General features: G+C 43.6%; 2 protein-coding genes across 5 annotated transcripts; both read left to right on the top strand.

Annotated features, from left to right (window-relative positions):
• LOC146622948 (uncharacterized) lies at window positions 1-9,900 on the top strand. 4 transcript variants are annotated; one of them, XM_085366484.1, is made up of 4 exons: window positions 1-340; window positions 784-898; window positions 3,701-4,365; window positions 6,466-9,900. In XM_085366484.1, exons 3-4 carry the CDS (start codon window positions 4,149-4,151, stop codon window positions 8,838-8,840), a joined length of 2,592 nt encoding a protein of 863 aa, XP_085222610.1. In that variant the 5' UTR covers window positions 1-340; window positions 784-898; window positions 3,701-4,148; the 3' UTR covers window positions 8,841-9,900. The 4 variants fall into 4 exon arrangements, with proteins under 4 accessions (XP_085222610.1, XP_085222608.1, XP_085222609.1 ...); XM_085366482.1 differs by adding an exon at window positions 1,187-1,265 and having other exon boundaries at window positions 3,701-9,900; XM_085366483.1 differs by having other exon boundaries at window positions 1-336; window positions 3,701-9,900.
• A 2,044-nt stretch (window positions 9,901-11,944) lies between these two features.
• Window positions 11,945-20,899, top strand: dbpb (D site albumin promoter binding protein b). The gene is made up of 5 exons (XM_085365552.1): window positions 11,945-12,527; window positions 12,684-12,976; window positions 13,679-14,134; window positions 17,305-17,564; window positions 18,540-20,899. The coding sequence occupies exons 2-5, from the start codon at window positions 12,787-12,789 to the stop codon at window positions 18,753-18,755; spliced, it is 1,122 nt and encodes a 373-aa protein (XP_085221678.1). The 5' UTR covers window positions 11,945-12,527; window positions 12,684-12,786; the 3' UTR covers window positions 18,756-20,899.
• Window positions 20,900-21,294: the final 395 nt, after the last annotated feature.

The following is a 21,294-nucleotide window of genomic DNA, read 5'->3' as shown; positions in this document are numbered from 1 at the left end:
ACCAATGTTAAGGGAGCACACGTCACTCACTTTTACCCAAAAATATTATCACCGAGCATCCTAATTTTTCTCGGCCGCCGAAACATCAAGCAAAAGCTCACTGACAGCGCAACATGTCGTAATCAAATGGCGAGGAGGCGGCTGCGGTACCCGTCGGCGTCGATTTCTTGGGGGGAACTGTGCAAGCGTTCACCCAGCTCAGCATCAGTGAAAATGGCTCTGGCTAACGACTGGAAAACAGCACGCAGAAATGGAAGCGGACGATAGCTAGCTAGGCGGTTAGAAGAAGGCGTGACAGGCCTCATCCGTCTGCAACTGTGCCCTGCAACTGGATGCGTAGGTAAACATTTGCCGATTATAGGTTACGCAGATGTATATGCTAACGCTAGCATCACAGTGTTAACGGCAGTCGGCGTGCCTGTATTTTTGTGGTTTAAAATGACGGCTAACATTAGCGGTCGGTCGGTTATGTGGTTTTGTAGACTGCGTGTGTGTGGCAGCAAACAGCTAAACACGCCGAGCCAGTGTAAAATACGATGCTAAGGAGAACCGTGAAGTTTTGCATGCAAGCGCTTCCAATGTTTTCTCTGTGTGTGTGTGTGTGTGTGTGTGTGTTTTTTTTTTTTTCTTCTTCCCCGCACTTTCCTCCAAATGTTAGCCAATACTATTTCAGGATGCCACCTCAAGTGCATCCGTTATAACTGGCGCCTGTAACGGACTGCTAATGTTTACACTGTACAGCGTCACTGTGTTAATTTGAGCATTTTCTGCCCTTCTTTACAGGCTTGCCGAGGTGCATTATAAAATGAGAGGCAGTCAAATGTGCGATAGATTATCTTCCTCATCTGCCCGGGGAGCTCACTCCCCTCTAGCTTCATCGCATCAATTAGAGGAAACGGTAAGATTTTTTTAAGAGGTGAGCAAAGTGAGTGAATCTGCCGTAGACAGTTCATGTTAAGCCATCCAAGTATTCGAATAAATTGGAACAACTTCATACTATTTTTTTATTGCAACGTCCATTTATGCCTACTTGTTTTAATAAGCCATGCAGATTGTGCCCATGCTTGTTGGTAGTGGAGGTTAGATTGGTTTAAGTTTATTGCTGCCCGAGGCACAAGAAAATCACATAAAGCGTAAAGAAGTAAAAATAAAAGTGCTAATAAGAAATATATGTATGTATCTGCAGATCAGCCACCCTGTTGATCTGTATTAAGGTACTATACACCTACTGTTGCTGTGTAATTACATCCATCATACCTGCTCAGGTAATTGATCATTACTATTAATCTTTTTAAAAACATTCCTTATGTATATTATAACCTGCTCATGGACCTTTAAGATTAAAACTAACATTTGAATTGTGTGATAATTGACACAATAACATTAAAATATCTAAGTCAGCATTGTTGGTTTTGTACATTTTGGGGCTAAAACGTGCATGACTTATTGCCAAATTTGAATGAAAATTTTATTTTTTTGCAAGGCAGTTTTATTTGCATTTAAATGATGGAATAGTTTAATGTTGGAAAGTGAAGTCTTGATAATTGGCTAACAGGCTCCCATGTGTCTAATGATTCAAGTTATACAGAAACTTATCTTTAAAAGGATTCTTAAGAGTGAATAACCTCATTAAATTAATTTGTATCTAATTTGCATCTTTGAAGTTTCTCTTATCACAAGGATTGAGTTCTACTGAAAACCCTGAAACCTTCTGAAATGCAGCCATGAGAACAAGAGCGATTTAATGAGTCGTACTAGTCCTGTGAAAAACTAAGTACACCCTTACTGTATCCATAGGAATTAAGAGGGTAAGAAGCTGTAAAAGCAGACATTTTGGCAGTTTTCTGGTCTGTCATTCAGGTGTGTGTTTACACATTGCCTGGTGGAAAACAAACACAGAGTATCAGCACAGACACCTCATACCAGCTGTCACGCACAGTGGTGAAGGGTTGAAGATTTGGGTTTGTTTTTCATGTACAAAACTTGGAGACCTTGCAGCCATTCAGTTGATGAACTCCTCCTCTGTATACCAAAGTATTCTAGAGTCACACGTGAGGCCACCTGTCCTTGGCTGAAATTGGGTCTTGCAGCACGATGATGATCCCAAGCACACCAGCTTAAAAAGGAAGGAATCAAGGCGTTGCAATTAGGGCTGCCACAAACGATTATTTTGATAGTCGACTAGTCACCGATTATTTTTGCGATTAGTCGACTATTAAACATTTATTTTGTGACCCAGAAAGAATAATAAGAGTAATATTAAAACTAACTAGCTTTTGGAATCTTACAAAGCTTCAAACGACGCGTCAGTGATTTTGATAGCCGACATAATCGTGACTAGTCGACTAATCGTGGCAGCCCTAGTTGCAATTGCCCAAAGTCCAGAGCTCAACATGATTGAAATGCTGTGGCACAACTTCAAGAGAGCTGTGCTTAAATGAATGCCCACAAACCTTAAATAAACCGAAGCCATATTGTAATAAAGATTGTGCTGAAATTTCTCCACAATAATGTGAGAGACTGATGAGCGCATACTGATGATTACTTAAAGTTATTACTGTTAAAGGTGGCACCACAAGCTACTGAATCATGTTGTGTACTCAGTTTTACATTTGACTGTACGTTTACAATAAACGCCGTCTCGTGTTTTCTTGCACTATGTAAAAGAGATTGCAATGCGAAAACTGTTACTGAAGTTGTAAATTCTTACAGAACACATGGTAAAATATAGCAAGAAGTGGCTAGTGTCTAAGTAGTGTAGGTTAAAAGTAATGCAAAATGTCTTTCTTGTTTCACCACTGGTGGAGAGAAGTCACTTTACTCAAGTAGTCAGTAAAAATAACATATAATCCGTGTCATGTAAGGCTTTAAGAAGTCAAAACAACCAGTTTTTACACACAGACACACCTGCTCTTAACCAGAACCAAGAAATCTGCTGTGTGATGTGGTTTTTCGTGGAACACTGCCACATGTCTCTCTCTCTCTCTACATCTTCCTGAGTAACTGTTGTTATTAGAGAGACGCAAATGCTGCATTCATAATGTAAAACACACGAGATTCTTCACAAACTGCTGCAGCATGTTAGGGTTAAAGGGTTAGATAAAAATCTGCCTAGTTTCATACCGTGCACCTGTAAGCATAGACACTAAAAATGCTTAAAAAATAACTTTGTCTTCTGTAGCAATTATGAGTCTAATAATAAAGGAATTGGCCTTTATGCAGCAATTCTAGTTGTGCTGCAGTCCACAAGAACTACATACCGGTAAGTCATTACAAATTGTAAAATGTTTAATGTATTTAATAGTTTGCTCAGTAGCTGTGAAATGCTAAGCTTGATTTGTTAATTGATTCTTTTCCTAATACCAGTAGAAACCTTCACTTTTCCAGCCTAACAGCAGTAGTTGTATATTGGTCACATCTCAACTAAATGTTTCCATTTATAAGAAGTATTCACTTTAGGTATAAATGCCATATTTATTAAAAGTAAAGGCTACTTAAAGTCAGGTTGGTGGGTTGTGTCATCCTCACTATAGTCTGTGTATTGCTGCAGTTTAATTTGAGGCTGAGATTTAAGCATGTACAAATTCACCTCAATAAATTAAAGGACTGTTATAGAAGGGGCATAAGTGAATTTTAAATACATTTATAGACTGTGTAGTAATGCTATGACTTTCACTCCTGTTTGATTTTGTGTTTTCAGCTGTAGGAACTTCTTGGCTGAACACCGATGAGGAATCTTGCTTAGGTGAAGGAGCGCAGTAAAGGAAACAAGAAGTCGTCATTTGAACTGCTTCTCAATAAAAACTATTCTAAGCAAGTTTTAAAATTAGGTGGATCTTATCTACCTGCCAAAAGACACGTTTTACCGTCTGATCATCAGATTGTCGTCTCGGCTACCCCTCTCAGTTTGGAAGTAGTGCGTGGGCAGTGGATGATCAACAGAGAGTAGCAGCACCAGACCTAAACAATCTGGAGAGACGAACTTTTAGTTTTAAGCTATCATTTAAGTATTTCTTGAAAAAGAAGTCGTAGGTTAGTTTCACCCTTAGGGTTAAGTTTGTCTTTCACCAGTCAGTGGTGGGATCATTTTCGCCGCCCCTAGTGCTGGAGGTTTGGCACCTGCATCCCCATGTGCCAGTGAGTGGGAAATGTTCCAATTTGGAAAATACAATCTGGACATTATAGAGATGTTAAGTGGGCACCAGGCCCACCAATTCAAAGGCCTTGGTTTAGATCGGCAACTACAGCATCAGCAGCAAGTGCAGCTTCACCAGCATCAACTCCAGCAGCAGCAGCAGCAGCAGGCTGAGTCCCCTGGAGCTCTTCTGTCTGGACTTGGCTTGGGCCCCCTGCAGGGGTCTAGAGGTAACGCCTTTTCTGATTCTGCCTCCATTTTTGCCAAGATGAGTGCCCCTCCTCCCCCACCTTTACAACAACAGCCTTCCTCATCTCAGAGCTCTCGTTCAAAGTCAAGCAAGATGAGCAGCAGCAGCTCAAGCCATTCTTCAGGCTATCCACAGTTCCTGCGCTCTTTCCACCCGTCTGAGGCAGCACTAGCACAGGAGCAGTTACACCCAGGTGTAGGCCGCTTTGAGCACTTTGCTGGGGGAAGTAGCAGTAGTGGGAGCGCTGGGGGATTAGGAGGATTAGTAACATCAGCACCTCCACCCCCCCCTCCTCTGCATCCCGGCCTCTCTGTCCCCCAGGCATCACCTGGCCCCTCCTCTTCTTCTCCTTCCCCTTCAACCTCTGTGGCAACCTCTAATAACCCTTCTAGCAGCAGTGCAGTCAGCTCATTGGGACACCAGTTGGTTGGGGCCCAGTCTGATGCACGGAGCCTTCATCAACAGTTTAGTTGCATGTTAGCCGCTAATCAGTATTTTCTTTCTGGGGTGCCTGCTAATGCTAGTTTAGAACAGTTTCTTGTTCAACAGGGAACTCATAACCATTTAGGCATTGGCTTAAGTCAGACAGGCGGGGAGCCTAGTACTAGCCTTGCTCCGCCTCCTGCTTTGCACTCTTCTCACACTCATGGCCACTCTACTCCCCAGCCACAGCAGACTCCACAGCAACCACCCCAGCAGCACCAGCTTCCACCGCACACCCTTTCTCATCCTCACTCTCATTCTCATCCTCATCACCCTCTCCACCCAGGCTCTCAGCCCTCATCGCTGGGCGGCTTTGACTTCCAGGGCATTCCTGTACTATCGTCAAATCAGATAGCTTCTCTGATGCAGCAGGAAGCAGGTTTGCCCCTACCTTTGCCGCTTCATTTATCTTTGTCTAAGGATGACGGTAAAGGGGAAAGCAGCGGAGGTGGAAGTAGTAATAGCAGCAGCAGTAGCAGTAGGAGGAAGAAAGCTATGGCCGGCTATTTGCCACAGAGAAAATCTGACAACAGTAGTAGCAGTAGCAACCATGGGCACAGTAGCCACAGTGGTAATCCCAGCACTAGTAGTAACGGGGGGCTAAATCATGGTCAGCCGCCAGCTTTAATTGGGAGCGGGGTGGGTATGTCAAACATGGGTGGAGAACCGTCATCCCTGCTTGCCTCATCATCTTCATCCTCATCAGTAGTTTCTTCTTCCTCCTCCTCTGCTCCGTCTTCCACTGCTGCCTCAGTACTGGTTACTAATGATTCTCACCTTTCTAAATCTGATAACCAGAGCTCAATGCAACCCAACACCACAGAGTCTGACACAGAGCCAGTTTATAGCTGTGGAGAGTGTGGCAAAAGCTTCCCTCAACTTTCAAGCCTTCGCAGGCATATGCGCATGCATGAGCCAACCGCAGCAGGTACTAGCAATACTGCCACTACTGGCCCAAACCCTGTTCACATAAAAACACAGTCTGATCCAAGCCTTCCCCATTCGACCCAAGAACCTCCCCAACCCTCTTCCAATTCTTGTTCTAGCCCAAACAAAATATTTCATTGCCCTGATTGTGGCAAAGGCTTTAAGAAAAAAGGGCATCTCCTGCAACATGGTGTTATACACTCGTCAGCCCGCCCATATGGCTGCTCCACCTGCTCTCGGGCTTTTAATCGTAGAGAGTCACTGACACGGCATGAGAAGATACATGAGGAAAAGCCATTCCGATGTCCCGCCTGTGGTCGTGCCTTCCGTGAGAGCACCTCTCTACTCAACCATGCTGCCTCAGGCACCTGCGGCAAGCCAGGTAGGGGACCCAAACAACGGGGCAGCAAGACAGGAACTGATGGTGAGGACAGAGTCGAGGGAGGGGGTGGAGGAGGTAATGGAGGAGGGGGAACTTATCAAAGCAATAGAGGGGTTATTTATGGGAAAACTGAGGAAGAGGATGGTGTAATCATTGTGAGGGAAGGAGAACCAAAATCAGGTTTAGGATGTGATGGTCTGTTTCATTCTGGAAGGGGAGGGAATTCAAATGACAGGGACAGAGCAGATGGTAAATACCCCACTGACTACTCTCGGAATCGTTACACAGGCTACCATGATGACCACCGTTCTCAAGGTAATCCATCTCCATGCTACTCTGGTGCCTCCCCATGTGGAAGTGGGATGGCGGGCCCAGCTCTGAGAAAGGCACCCCTGGCGCCAACACTGCATCCACATTCACAGACCCACAACCAGCACCACCATCCGCAGCAACAGCCCCACCTGCCCCTCTCTTCTCTACTGGATGACTCAGAAGATGATGTCACTAGCTCTGTGAATAATGCAATCTCTGCTATAACAGCAGCTAGTAACAGTGGAAATAGAGGGGATGACAGGGGAGACATCATAGGAGGTCTGCTAGGTGGTCTTGGTTTAGGACCTCTGGGCTCACCTTCATCCACATCTGGTATGGATAAGAATTTCAGAGGTGGTGGGAGTCAAGAGGCTATGACCAGCAACCCGCAGAATCCTACTGCCAAACCAAAACGTCCCCGCAAACCAAGAGCTAAGAAAGATCCTGCAGCTGGCGGACAGCCCCCCAAACGTAGGCAGTACACCCCCAGAATGGGCCCCAGTGGGCTCCCACGCACTCACCTCTGTAGTGTCTGTGGTAAGGGATTTGCACGCCGCGAGACCCTGCGCAGGCACGATCGCATCCACACAGGAGAGAAGCCCCATCACTGCACTGTTTGTGGGAAGTATTTCAGAGAAGCTTTCCACCTCAGCAAGCATCAAACAGTCCACTCCGGGGCAAAGAATTACAAATGCAGCATCTGTGGGAAAGAGTTTGGTTACTCCCAGAGCCTCAGGAGGCACAGTAAACTCCACCAGAAAGGGGAGATGGAAGAGGTGCCCACCACACCGGCTCCAGAGAACCTTAACAGCTTTAACCCAAATCCTCAATGTAGCGTGGCCCAAGACCGGAGCCAGAACCAAGCACCAAGCACCTCCTCCTATTATCCCTACTCCCAAGACGTCAAGCCTCAAGACACCAACCCCCAGCCGCAGCCTCCTCCCCCACCCCAACCACAGCCCCCGCCGCCACCTCGACTCTACACCTGCGCTATATGCTGGAAGTCGTTCCGTCACCACTTTCACTTGACTGCCCATCACCAGACGGTCCATGAAGGTGGGGGTGAAAAGCTCTTCTGCTGTGAGGTGTGTGGGAAGGCGTTTGCTTACTCTAACAGCCTCACTCGACACAAGCAGTCTCAGCATGGCATGACCCGCCCTGAACAGTCTAACCCACAAGAAAGCAACAGTGGGTCTGGAGACAACCGAGGTGGGAGTGATGTTAATCAGTCAACCTCTGAGAGTGAGGCTGCCACGAATGCACTGCTTCAGATGGCACCTTCCAACGAAGGCCACGGAGGGCAAAGTCTAAGTGTTGTCACTCATAGCCACCAACAAGCACCCCCACAGCCACCAGTTGGTTATTCTCCCCTCTTTTATGATGCTGCAGCTACTCAGTCTTCTGCCTCTGCGGCACCAGCTTACTCTCAGCCACTTCCTCCCAACTCTACAGTCATGCCCCCGCAACACCCGCATTCTCCAGCCGGAGTTAAAGGAGAACACATATATCCAGCTGGATCCCGTAGCCGAACTCTTCACACCACGGCCCCGTTCCAGCCCCTCACGGAACTGCCCTCCACTGAACATCATCATCTGCATCACCATCATCATCACTCCCACCATCATCCCCATCATCAGTCAGGCACCCAGCCCCACCAAACCCTCGACTGCGACGTCCAGTCGTCACACGATGACATGAGACGACACAAGAAGAAGAAAAAAAAGTCCAACAGGAGAGATTGGAAGGGAAATAAATGGGAATCTCAAGATTTAGTCAGATTTGATGAAATCAAACGAAAGAGAAAGATCAGTTGTACAATAAGAGGGCAGTTGAATAAAAAACAAGGCTCTCTTCGTTTGACAATTAGGCGAGGAGGAGGATCAGGTGGTGGTGGGTATAAGCTTGTCAACACTGGTGGAATGAAAGTGCAGATCCTGTCATCTCTCAAAGTTCCTGTGAAACGTTTTGGCTGTCCAATATGCCCCAATTCTGTGTTTTCCCGTAAAGCGGGGCTGCTTGTCCACATGGCAGTTAAACACCCACAAAAAGCCTTGAGCACTCAGGAGCGACTTAGGTGCAGTGTGTGTGGGAAGCAGTCTTACAGGCCTTTGGCAGTCTTCATTCATCGGGCTTCCCACCGTGCCAGAGGGACTTTCTCCTGCCGACGCTGCTCAGCTCGCTTTTGGAACGCTACCCTTCTTCACAGGCACAAAGTGTCCTGCCGCCGCAGGGCTAAAGGACTGCAGAGGGGAGATGCTAAGAGGCTGAAGCTTTCAAAAAGACCGGGAGAAAGACAGACCCGTGAGGGTCATGAGGAGATGCCATTCCTACAGGGACCATACAGATACTGAGCTTCCTGGTTTCTGAAGAGAGTGGCATACAAGAGGGATGTTTCAGTTCTAAAATAGGAAGTGAGAGAAAAAAAAGGGACTTGAAAAGGCATCTGCTGCCTTAAGGAAAATTTGCCTCGTGTCTCTGTTGCATCTACTCTGCTGACTATTAGAATGAGTGTGTTAACAACTACTGTAGAGTGTCCTATAAAATATCTCCAGAAATTCTTCCAGATTATGTTGGAAGGTGTTTTCAAAGACGTGACTGTTTCCATAGGATCATTAATTAACCCCTTAAGTGCATTGACACTATGCTTGGCTGACACTGTGCAGTTACTAGAGCAGTTTAGGTGAAATGACCTGCTAATGTATCTCTTACCCATAACTAGAAGCCCCGCTACACCTCTTGCTGTATGATAAACGTCTCTGCTGTGTATTTTGTCTTGTTGTTGTTCAATTAGAGGCTCTGAGGATTTTTTAAAAATGTAAAGTGCATTTATTAGGAGTAGGGACACGGGGACAAAGACCTTTGTTGATAGTTTGTCAGTGCATGTTTGTTCTCTGGTCAAGTTTTTTGCTGAGGTTGTGAAATCACTCCTACAGTATGTGATGGTTTATTCAGTATATCCCCAGAAGTTTGTAGTGTAAACCTGATTTGAAAGTTACTCTATATTCCCTAGTGATTTAATCACACATAGATAAAATGTCAACGTTGCTGGTAATTAGCATTACAAGGACCCCTCTCCTGCCAAAATGACGAAAAACTTACAAGAAGCCTTGCTTATGATGTTCACTTTACTTCATTTATTTGAGATCTTCCTAGCTTTTATACCAAGAGATTGAAAACAGGTTAAACAAGTGGACTGTAACACATGTTTATCTCATGTTATTTGTATGCTCTTTTTAGCAGTGATTATTTCTACAGTACTTCACGGTGTGTTAAAACAAGGACCTATCATGATAGAAACAAATGTAATATTCCATGTATTTATGTGTGTAACCCAATCAGTCTTCATGCCAATCTTATACTTACCCCTTCTACCTTTTTACTTTTTGCTGAGCTGCAATCATATTCTTACTGTTAAGCCTTGTTTTTTTTTCTTTTAAAGAAAAATAAGTTCAAAATACATCTTGTCACTTTATTCACACATATGAAATGTTCATACCCCTGTCAAGCCTTGTTTTTTTTCTTCTTCTAAAGAAAAATAATAGTTTTAGTAGATTTCTATCACATTATTTACTGAGAAGTCAGTAGTTGATTATATTTCAGCAATGAATAAACCTTAAGTGTAATTATTTGTTTTCCTTTCATTTCTGATTCAGAGTTACGCACTGCAATATCCAGGAAATGGTAAAAACTGCTAGTTATCGAACATGAGCGAGTTGTTTCTGAAAGGGCATGTAAAGTGCATTTATGACTTGATGTGAAAGTCAAGGATGACGTTCACATGAATCTTTGGATTAAGTGGTTATCAGCATGTAGGTACACTAATAAAGCTCATTGAAGTGCTTAGACTTACTAATGTTATCAGCCAAGTTCCTCCAGGATGAAGAATGTTTTTTACTGATCAAAGCTTGCACATATGACTGTTGTGGGGAGAAAAAAACAAAAAGAAAACTCACTTCTGGCTCCACAAGATGGCAGTAAGCAACTCATTTATGGTGTGCTCTTGGCCTGGTGGGGATGAGTGTGGCAGTCACATGGATTTTACAGCGATAGGGGGTGGACTGGAGACGCTGGTGCTGTGTGGCTGTCTGCTCCAGATTAATGAAACAAAAAAGATTGTTGTAGCGACCAGATTCAGTAACCCATAGTTAATTTAAAAGCACCTTTTCCCCTCTGGAAATTAATGTGGTTTATAAGCAGATTTCTGTGCATTCTGTGCATTTAATTTTGCATAAATTGTCCGCAGATATATATATATATATATATATATATATATATATATATATATATTTTAATTTAAGAACTCTTTAAGTGTTGTGAGGTTTAATTCATGCTGATGATCTGGCTTGCTTGCAGACACAAAAAATGATGATTCATCCACTCTGATATTTTTTATGTGGGGGTGACACGTGGTTATAATCTTGGGAGAACACAGCTGGACAAGACTGGAGTCTGATAGGTTAATTCGGAAAAATAATCATTAAAAAAAAGGGACTCTCGGGACAGGGCTGAACACAGGGCTGCCTCCTCCTCCTCCTCCAGTGCTCCTGCCTCCAGTTGCATTCACTTATTTATTTTCAGGGCATATTGTTCAAATGCAATTACTCAATGCGTCTTTTGTATGCTGGTCTGTCTGTAATCTATTTACGTCAACTTCTGCATGTCTAACTCTGGAGGAAAAAAATCAAAGGGGATGAATTCCTGCTGCACGCATTGTTTTGCATGTGCTTTTCAACTTGTACAGTAGACAAGACAACCCTCGCGCTTTTTTTGTATTTCGAGCTGCTCGGTCTCACGCGGCAGTAGCATGCACCGGGAGGGAATCCGAGCGGGCGGGCTTGTCCGACCTATTTCTGCCCAATCGGCTCCGGCGCAAGGGCGGAGCAGCAGCTCTCCGCGGGCCTATCAGTGCCCGAGCTGTGAGCAGACGGGCCTCGTCTCCGCGTGCCTCATACACGTGAGCCTGAGCTGCTATTGTACGCCGGCAGGCAACGTGCAGAAGCGTTCCTCTCGCCTGAAAAAACGGCGCACTCACGTTTTCCGTGGATTACAAGGAAGCTGGAAAAGTCATGCAGCAGTGCCTGAATATTAGAGAAAGCCAAATTATGCTCCAACGGAGAGCGCGAGCCTAAGCGCCATTAACCCCCAGCTTACAGCACAGTTAGCTGTTTCTCATGGTTTCTTTCCCATCACCATGGTGACGCTGAGACTAATTTACATATTTCCTGCTTCTTGTTTGATTTTTATTTTTTTTACAAAAATAATTGTGGTTGTACCTGTCGGGAAAAACAACACAACCTGCTGCTCCCCTCGAGGTGTGGCACGAGGGGTAGGTGTGTCCTCATAAATAATTTAGGCGAAAATTGAGAGATCGGTTAAAGCCGGGCCCCGCCCCTCTCTCTAGGTGTGACGTCACGTGAACTGCCCGTGTCCATTCCAGCTGAGAGAAAGAGAAACGGGAGGAGGAGGAGTACGTCGCGCGGCCCAAACACAGATCCGAGCCCGTGCGCCCGTGACTGGATCCACCGGATGGAAAAAAAAAGTACAGACAGAAAGAGGAAACGACCCCCTCCAGCCTCTCCAACCACCCCCTCCCCACCGAGGGACAGCAGAGCGCGACAGCAGAGAAGCAGCAATACAACTTGTCATCTGACCACGTACAGCTCGCGTCGCTGGCTGTTTTTTTTTAATGCTCCTCTTTCTCCACGACAGTTTTGTTTTGACGGAGGAAGTCTCTCTCTGCGATCTTCTTTCATTATTATAAGTATTTCTTTTTAAATTACCGCACCACTAACTCGGGATATCGCTCTTCAAGTTTTTACTGTAATATTTTTTCTTGTGCGTGCAAAGTGTGTGTGCGGAATTTTCACGCCTTTGCAGTTTTATTATGGACAGTATTCCTAATCAGATGGTCTGACTGTCCCTCCCACACTGTTCTCCGAGAATAACAGCTTCATCTACAACATCCAAAGGCAATGGAGTACTTCGAGGAAAATATTTTTGCAGGGAAATAAAGAACTCTTTATATCTACAAGTGAAAGGTAAGAGTTTGCGTGTGTAATTTAAACTTTCTGACATAATGCCATGCCAATGTCATGACTGTAATTACAATATAACAGATGCTCTATTCTGCATAGATAAGTCTCAAAACTACCTTTTTGTATTTGCCCACCACCCCACCCCTCCTGTGCTCACAGCCACAGTCATCCAGCCTGCTTGTCCCATTGGTAGGTACTCCTGTCAGCTCGCCTAGCCCTTTCAAGTGCCCCAGGTGTGTTTCTGCGACCCGTCTGGTCCAGGATGTCCAGGCAACTCTCCCAGCTTCCGACCCCAGACCTCCCAGCTGGGGCAAGCCCACAGTTTGGAAGCTGTACTCAACCTGGAGGCTCCCTGACAGGGGGGCACCTCAACTCTATGGCAGGTCTGAAATCCCTCCTGCAGCACCCCATGAAAGGAGACCAGCGTTTAAAGAACTCATGCGATTCGAAAGGTGAGACCCTTCTGTGAATTTAATTAATAAAAGGTCAAAGTGTTGCTTTATCAGCATAATCTGCCTTCTTCTCTACGCAGTGGAAAAGCATGGATAAATCTTTTCCATCCACTATTACTGTTGTATAAAAATATGTACCACTATTAGTAATTTTTCATATGTAAAGGCCACAAAGGTTTCATGCCCCAGGACATGTGCTCAGGATGACTCCTCAGTGACCATGGCCAGATGAGCTGAATTATAATCCCTGATGCAACTTCAAATTAGGATCTAGATTACACTGGGTGATAACATGCTTTGGTTTAGCTGTAAATCTAAACCCATACAAGCATGCGTTCTGGGTGCGTTTTCTCTGCCAAATGTATCCCTGGCTATTGTGAGATTTGTTCTGGAGTTTGTGTATACGTTATGACAGCAAATCGGTTTTGGCTGTTGGTTAATGCTGCAATTCAGCTACCATCTGGGCCCATCTGTGTTTCTGTGTGTGATTGTATGAGAGATAGGCGGAGAAGGGGATTTTGTAGAAGTGCCATTTAGTTCTGTGCAAATATGAAGAGCTGATTTTTAGCATAAAGCAGCCGAAGCGTGAACTATCCCAAGGCCACCTTCTTGTCCACTGAAACCTGTTAAAGTGACACCAAAAGTAAGCATCGTCATTTTTATATTCCACTAATAAGTCTGCTTTTTATTCCCATCTGGCAGACAAAGACAGACTGGACCTCGATGAGGACTCCTTGGGAGTGTGCCCAATGAGGAATGGAAGTGGAATAGTCAACAGTAATAGCAGTAATGGCTGTGGAGGAGGTGGAAATGGAGGAGGAAACTTCAACCAGTTCCTGGGGCCTCTTTTGTGGGATCGCACTGTGCCTGCGGATGGGGGCCTCTTCCAGCTTCAGTATATGGACTTGGAGGAGTTTCTAACTGAAAATGGAATGGGCAGCATGCACAACAACAATAACAACAACAGCTCCTGTTCAGCCCAGATTCCCTCACAGAGCCCGCAGTCAGCTGTGCCCAACCAGAGCTCCCAGTGCCTACCACCCTCATCCCCACCTGGATCTTCATCCTCACCACCTTCTACCTCTTCTTCTCCATCTCTCATCGGTCTGGAGGTGGCTCAGCCACAGAATCTTCCAGGAGGAACTGACTGCCTGCATGGTGAGTTGACTAATATCGACTAGTTTGTTATGGCCAGTGCAGAGACTGGTTATTATCTAGGGATTGTCAAGATCACCTCACAGCAACAGTCGTGGAAAATGGTTTCCAAGCTTTTCAGAGTTGACAAAGTTTCACCTGCTGCTGGTCGACTAGCAGACCTTTCGGTTTAATAACAATAGTTGTGATGTAAACAGGGTTATGTGGAGTGTGGGCTAATGATTCAGGACTTCAACTGTTCTTGCTTCACAGTGACTGTGGGGTCAAGCTGAGGCCGTGAGATCACATGGTTATGTAAACAAAGTAAGCTTTAAAAAGAAAACAGAGTTTAAAATTTGCACCTTAACCATGAAACCATGACCATTTGGTTGCATGGCTGCAAGGTAAAAACTGATTGGGAGAAAAACAAAAAGCTGAAGAGCAGTGAAGAACTTGAAAAAAAATAGGTAAAGCAAAATAAGGAGTCCTGAGCTATTTGATGAATCAACTTCATAGCTATGACAAGAGAGTTTGGTGTAGTTTGGCATGTGATCTGTGCACTGCAGTGTACAACACAATCAGCATTCACTCCCGGCCAATAATGATTGTGAAGCAGGGTCAAAACAGTACACAGAGAGAGAGAGAGAGAGAGAGAGACAGCAGTGTGTGTGGAGTGTTTGCGGTTGCGTGTCTTTAAATCTCTCCCCACTTCACACGCCACAGCCATGTGCACGCGTCATTACACGTGCAGAGGCTGGGAGTACTGGAGTGAGAGAACTAGAGGCAGGGCCAGCAGACGTGTAGGAGGAGTCCACAGAGGAGAAGGAGGGGGGGGGGGACAACAGGAAGAGTTTCCCTGTGCCTGCTGGACTTCACACCGAACATATGATCACCAATGAATGACAATAAGTGCACTGATATCAAGAGGGGAGCTTTATACTTTATGTGATCTTGACTGAAGACCTTTAATTCACTCCTTCAGTTACAAAGCACTCGTTCATAAACTCCGATAAGACATTTATACTGCATGATAAAGGCTTGTGCATTTTGATCAATGTCCCTTTGTTTAAAGTCTTATAATTACGTCTAGATGCTATTTGCCTCCTTTTAATGCTAAACTGCAACATCACAAATGTACTCACAAAATATCAGACGGCCTAACGATGAACAATTATTAGGTAACCAAGGAGAATGACCCCTGTTTACCTTCGCAACGGTTTTGGGCTTTCTTGGAATGCTGTTGTACAAGTTCTGGAAAGTGTGAGGGCACATGTCGGGCCATGTAATCAAAAATGAAATCCTGCTGTTATTTAACGGTGGAAACATGTGAACGAAAAATGCACCAAATCTCCTTGGCAAATCTGCGTTCCAGAGCTGCCCGAAAGTCAGAGGTGAGAGGTAGCAGTAAACTGCAGGGTCTTTAGGTTTTCACTCCAACAAAGCACCACAACAGGTGGTGGCACTACCTAGTTCCTGCTGTTGGGTTTAAGCAGCACGACACTCGGTTAACCATATCCACAAGAGCTTTCAGCAATACGTAGATCTGACTGCTGATTGTGCCCCGGTGCATCTACCACTTTAAATAGTTTTATTATAGTACGGAGGCATTGCCAAGGGAGTGTGAGTGAACGGTGTTCACCTGGTGTCAAAATATGGCCTCACATTACCTGTCTATTATATAGCCATTACTCATGCTGTAGGTTCTGTTATACTACAGATCCACAGGTAATATAGTTAGCAGCTGGCAGCACATACAGACCAACAACCTGCTGGCTTGTTTTTTTTATTAAACTACCGGTACATTAAATATTCATTATATTCACCCTGGGTTTGATATTTGTCCATATTTGGGAGGCTGCAGTGCTGTGTTAAGTAGATACCTTGTTAGGTATCCAGCTAACACATAGAGGAGCTTTGAGTCAAGTTGACATCTCTGTTAAATTGCCTCACTTGCATGTGGACAGGCTTATACATTCACAACAAGGATGATGACTGAGCTGTCTGGATTCACATAGAAGTTTAATGGAGGCTTGTGCTCTTTGAAAGAAAAGCCAGTCGAGTAAGGTGCATTGGCCCTACAGGGGGGTGGGCTGGCACATCACCCTATACCGGCCCCACTTAAAGAAACTGGATTGGAGAGGAGGGAGAACACATTATATAACATTTCCGCTTATAGATTTTTCTATCTGCATTTGTTCTGGTTGTGAGCTTTGGTCCACAAGTACATTTTCAGCAGTTCATGTGATAAAACTTGTCAAGGTTATGCTTTGGGCCAAGAGGTTTTGTGTAGTGGTGATTGTGTGTTATATATTCTTAAAGCCTGTGGACCAGAGGATTCACATCAAGACTGTGGTTATGTTTTTATTTTATCAGTAGCACACTCAGTGGGACATATAAAGAACTAATTTGATGTTAGTTTCCCATTATCGACAGATGCATAATAAATTATACAGATGGGTAAGAAATGAAGAGGAAATCTGCACCCATTTCTGACATGGCACAGCTTTTCTGAGAGGTTACCTTTATCTCATGATGAAGTCTTTCCACCCTGATAAAAAGATAGATAGTACCTCCATCCATAGAGGTTAAAAGATCAGTAATCAGATCTCAACAAAGTGAACACTTGTTTAAAAATAATGAAATGCTTTCCTCCATTACTGACAAAACAAATAAGGGTAAATATTGAAGAAAAAAAAGTTTCCACTCCCCCATTAGTGTATTAAAGATGTGGGTAATCTGTGCCAAGGTGCATTGAAGCTATGTTTTTGGCACAAGATGGCTAAAATCTTACTGAGACAGCTAGCATTGGCTTTCAATTAATTAATTTAGGTATTGCTTTAAACAGCTTGTTGCTTAGTTACATCCACAAATCTGTGCACTAAATATTTGTAGATTACATGATTGAATTATATTGCATTTGCTATTGTAGTATACTTTAAACATTACCTTGACTATGAAATCTTTTATCTGCCAGTGAAAGCTCACTGAATACCAGCCAACTCTTGGTTAAGGCCAAAGCAATGTTTGTTTTTATTAACAATGTAGCTCTCTGCTGCCATCTGGTGGTTATCATGGAGTGCTGCATATTGTTTTTTTTATTTTTGTGGCTGATCTGTCAAAAAGTGTCAAAACGTCTTCCACTAAAACTGTCAAAGTGTTTAGTGTACTTAGGTTTATCTTCTTTTTAATTCTAGGGAGTCAAAGGAGAATGAATGACTCCTGTGAGTCACCCTCTTCTTCCTCTTCATCCTCCTGTCCGCCTCTGCTCACACCCACTGGGAATGGGCCAGATGTGATTGGAATGTTTGACATGGATTCTTCAGACATGGCTATGTCCAACACGTCGGAAGAGCAGAACTTTGATCCGCGAAGGCACTCCTTCAGCGAGGATGAGCTCAAGCCCCAGCCAATGATCAAGAAGGCACGCAAGATCCTGGTACCCGATAACATGAAGGTGAGGCTGCTGAGGTATTCACAGCATTGATGCAAGTGGCTTACATGCAGTTTATGCCCTGAGACTGAAGTAGTTTGAAAGCAGATAAATAGTAATTAAATCGGTTATTTTAAAAATTTGTATCGAATGATTTTAATGTCATAAAATAGTGAAAATGCCATCTAGATTTACCAGAGATAAAGCCTTGAGAGGCTCAAATGGTTAATACACTGTCCACATTGTTTGAGATTCATTTATCCGATGACTAATGGGGCAATTATCCAGCTATGATCATGGAAAATGATCAGTTGAGGAAAATACTGGCGAGAGCTAAGCTGTTTACCTGATATATTTATTTTTATCAGAAATGAGCACACGCCTGGGTCTGCATTTATATTTTACATTGTTAGCGCTTCAGTTTAATGAAAACAGTGTAAAAGGCAGAACGGTTTCACAATGAGGGCATCCGATAATGGACAAGCAACAAACACAGGAGCTGCAAAATAAAAACAGAGATTACATAAACAAAAAGCCCAGTATAAGTTATAAGATTGATGACTTGTAACTGAGTATAAAGAATCATAAACTGTGCAAATCCTCACTCTGTAGTTTATGGAAGTCCATAAAATATTCTACAGCCAGAAAAAAGACAGCAATTCAGTTTTTAGCAGCTGTGTGTGGCACATGCAGGTTGTTTGCTTACTTTATTTGCTGTCAGACAGTAACCAGTAACCAAATTCTGAGGATGTGGTATGCAAATAAACAACAACGACAAAGAAGTGTCTTTTCATTGCCAAACACCCACATAGCTGTAGAAGTTAAGCTAGAAAAAACACTACACACTTCTTAAGAAACAAATCAGAACACTCACTGATTCTTTTCTTTATACATTTTATACCTAATAATCGTGAAATTCCCCAATAAAAATAAGTGGATTGCATTGGTGGATGCTGAATAATCCATATGTGCTGTTTTTTTTCTTCGGTCCTTTTGTAGGATGAGAAGTACTGGAGCAGGAGGCACAAAAACAATGAAGCGGCAAAGCGCTCCCGGGACGCCCGCCGTCTCAAGGAGAACCAGATATCAGTGCGCGCCGCCTACCTGGAGCGAGAGAACGCCGCCCTCCGACAGGAAGTGGCCGAGATGAGGAAGGAACTGGGCCGGTGTCGTAACATACTTAGTAAATACGAAAACCGTCTCGCTGACCAGTGATGGCAGCGCGGAGAAGAATTAGGACGAGGAGAAATATAAGCTGGATTCAATCTAAGACTCTGAATTTCTGGGGTAACCTGATGGACATAAAGGGGGTCAAGCTGATTATGATTATAATGATGATGATGATGATGTTGATGATGAATGTATAAGACGAGGAGAAGGTTTGTGCATTGAAGCTCAGGTGTCTTGTTTCGTTGAGGTGTCGGCTCTTAAAAGTGGCGGACAGAGAGAATAATTTAACAGATGAAAGATGTGACTTTTAAGAGTTTTGTTATTGGAGAATTGTATATTTTTATAATACTTCAGAAAAATTAGAGGGAGAGCAAATTACAGAATAATTTTGTATATTTTCTACATGATGGGGACACAGAGATGGGGGAAAGCTGCGGTAAATATCTTTTTATCATAGTTGAGTCAGGAGATGCTTAACAGGTTGTCAGCCATCGATGGTTTTGTTTTTGTTTTTTTGTGTTTATAATTATAGCCAGGATGCAGCAGCAGGGTTGAGAAGGCATGTAACAATTGTAATATAGAGAGCAAAATTATCTTAAAGACGTGTAGTTCGACATTTTGTGGATTTTATTCAAGCACTTAATTTGTTTCCTTTTATGTTTCTGTCACTGGGGATGCTTGAGGGAGACAGAATGAGAGACACTATGTATACAGCCCAGCTCTATCCTCTTGGCCAGTCTCGTATATTATTTTCTATTAGAACAACGTCACCCCCCCTTCCCCCTTCTAACAATATTAGCTCTTTTTACCTTGGTTTTAACTTTATGAGACTGGTACATCTTCCTCTAGCCCATATTTCTGTGTATTGCTCTTTTACTTTTTCACTATCCCAGTGGAAGTGCTTTCAATCTGCTCTGGTGTTTTTAGATATTTCCCGAGCCTGTGGAAGCCTGTTGTGATGCCCTGGGTAACTCTGCTCCTCTTCATCCTCTCTTTGAATTGCTCCCCTGTTTCTATATCCGATGTCTCTATTTCTGTCTGCTCCCACTTGCAGGCAGTCCTTTGACAGTTATGTGCAAACTCTTCCCAATGCATTTTGTCTTTGTGACTCTCTTGCACCTGAAAGGTGCACAGAGCAGTTCAATCTCAGTGTTGTAACATATTCTGCAGTAGTAATCAATCGTCCCTGTAAAAACACACGTTGTTACTTTACTGAACACACTTTAATTAGCATTATTACAGGGGTGTGGTGGGGGGAAGGGAGGGGAATTGTTGTGTATATTGGATAGGCCTCTACTATTTTGTGTATTTGATGTATTCCAGGAGATGGGTTGAGTACCCCCATTGAGTGGAATGTGTTAATTTCTCAGATTTCTGGGAGAAATAAAAGCCAAAATGTTGATCCTATGTCGATCCACGAAACTTGTTGCTATTTAGTGCTTTTTCAATCCTGTTATTGCTCCTTCCTTTTTACTGTATCTATGAACTTCTCTGTGTACCCAACAACACCTACACAGGGGCATGGTACACTATGTTATGTTCCCTGGGGGAGGGACGACTAGTAATAGTGTGATTTTAATCCTCCAATGACCATGATGAGTAGTTACCATTACAACTATTATTATTGTTATGATTATTATGATTATCCCTCTTATTGTTGTTGTTCTGTATTATTGAATGTTTTTTTTTTCTTTCTTTGGATGATCTGTTGCACCTTGAAACATCTTTGATCTTCAGTGTTCCTCAGAAAGACTTTTCAAATGGAAAAACAAAACAAAACAACCCCAGTCTCGGCTATTTGCACCTGTCTTCGGACCCACATCTATCCACTTCTTCTACAGAGACTTCTGTTTTCTTTGACCGGGGATTTCACAAACGTGGCTCAGTAACTTGAACATGATGTTCACTCAGACCAACTTGACCTTTCATCATGACCGTTTTCTCACCTGTGCATGGACTGTGCACACTACTGATACGCTCCTTGTTGGTTTATCTGCCTTTATCACCTCATTCAGTGATTGTTTGGTCTCCTAACAGGATTTTAGTCTCCTGTATCTTCACCGATGTGGTTGATAACTCTTATAGTGACTCTTAACTGATCAACTGCCCTGCTGCATCAGTAGTGTCGATGATGCCCAGCCCACCAGTCAGTGCTGGTTGTTTGGATGTAGTATGAGATTTCCTCCCCCCCCCCCCCCCAAAAAAAAAAAAACACAAATAAAAGATTGTTCTCATTAATCACTGCGCTGTTTGTGGTTGCTTCCAAGTAATCCAGAATTGAATCAAAGCCCAGTTTTGAAGGCAAGACGACAAAGGTTAAAAATTCAGGTTTTTTTTTACTTAAGCTGATAACCAGACTGTGATACGTGGTGAAATGCACCATGTTGTTTTGATATCCTCCCTGTTTGTTCACATTGTGTACATTCCTTAATTGGCAAAACAGTTCAAATACCAAGTCTTGCCCAACTGAGGCAGTTCTGGTTCCTGTAAATAAATTTAAAGAGTGTTTTATGCATTTTATAATTAAATGCACACTACGTTTAAGAGACTGAGTTAGAGTATATAAGGTAAGATAATGTAAAAA

Source organism: Diplotaxodon limnothrissa, linkage group LG11 (genome assembly GCF_057381915.1).
Source record: "Diplotaxodon limnothrissa isolate DT_005_m linkage group LG11, D_limnothrissa_male_GT1.1, whole genome shotgun sequence".
Taxonomy (NCBI): Eukaryota; Metazoa; Chordata; class Actinopteri; order Cichliformes; family Cichlidae; genus Diplotaxodon; species Diplotaxodon limnothrissa.
This window is presented reverse-complemented; position numbering and strand designations above follow the sequence as displayed.

What these genes read in the sequence shown, in the direction of transcription:
- LOC146622948 (XM_085366483.1), top strand. Translation starts at nt 4,149, where the DNA reads ATGTTCCAATTTGGAAAATACAATCTGGACATTATAGAGATGTTAAGT.
- dbpb (XM_085365552.1), top strand. Translation starts at nt 12,787, where the DNA reads ATGTCCAGGCAACTCTCCCAGCTTCCGACCCCAGACCTCCCAGCTGGG. An exon ending in AGGAACTGACTGCCTGCATG is followed by an intron (nt 14,135 to 17,304) that starts GTGAGTTGACTA and finishes TTTTAATTCTAG; the next exon opens with GGAGTCAAAGGAGAATGAAT. An exon ending in TGGTACCCGATAACATGAAG is followed by an intron (nt 17,565 to 18,539) that starts GTGAGGCTGCTG and finishes GTCCTTTTGTAG; the next exon opens with GATGAGAAGTACTGGAGCAG.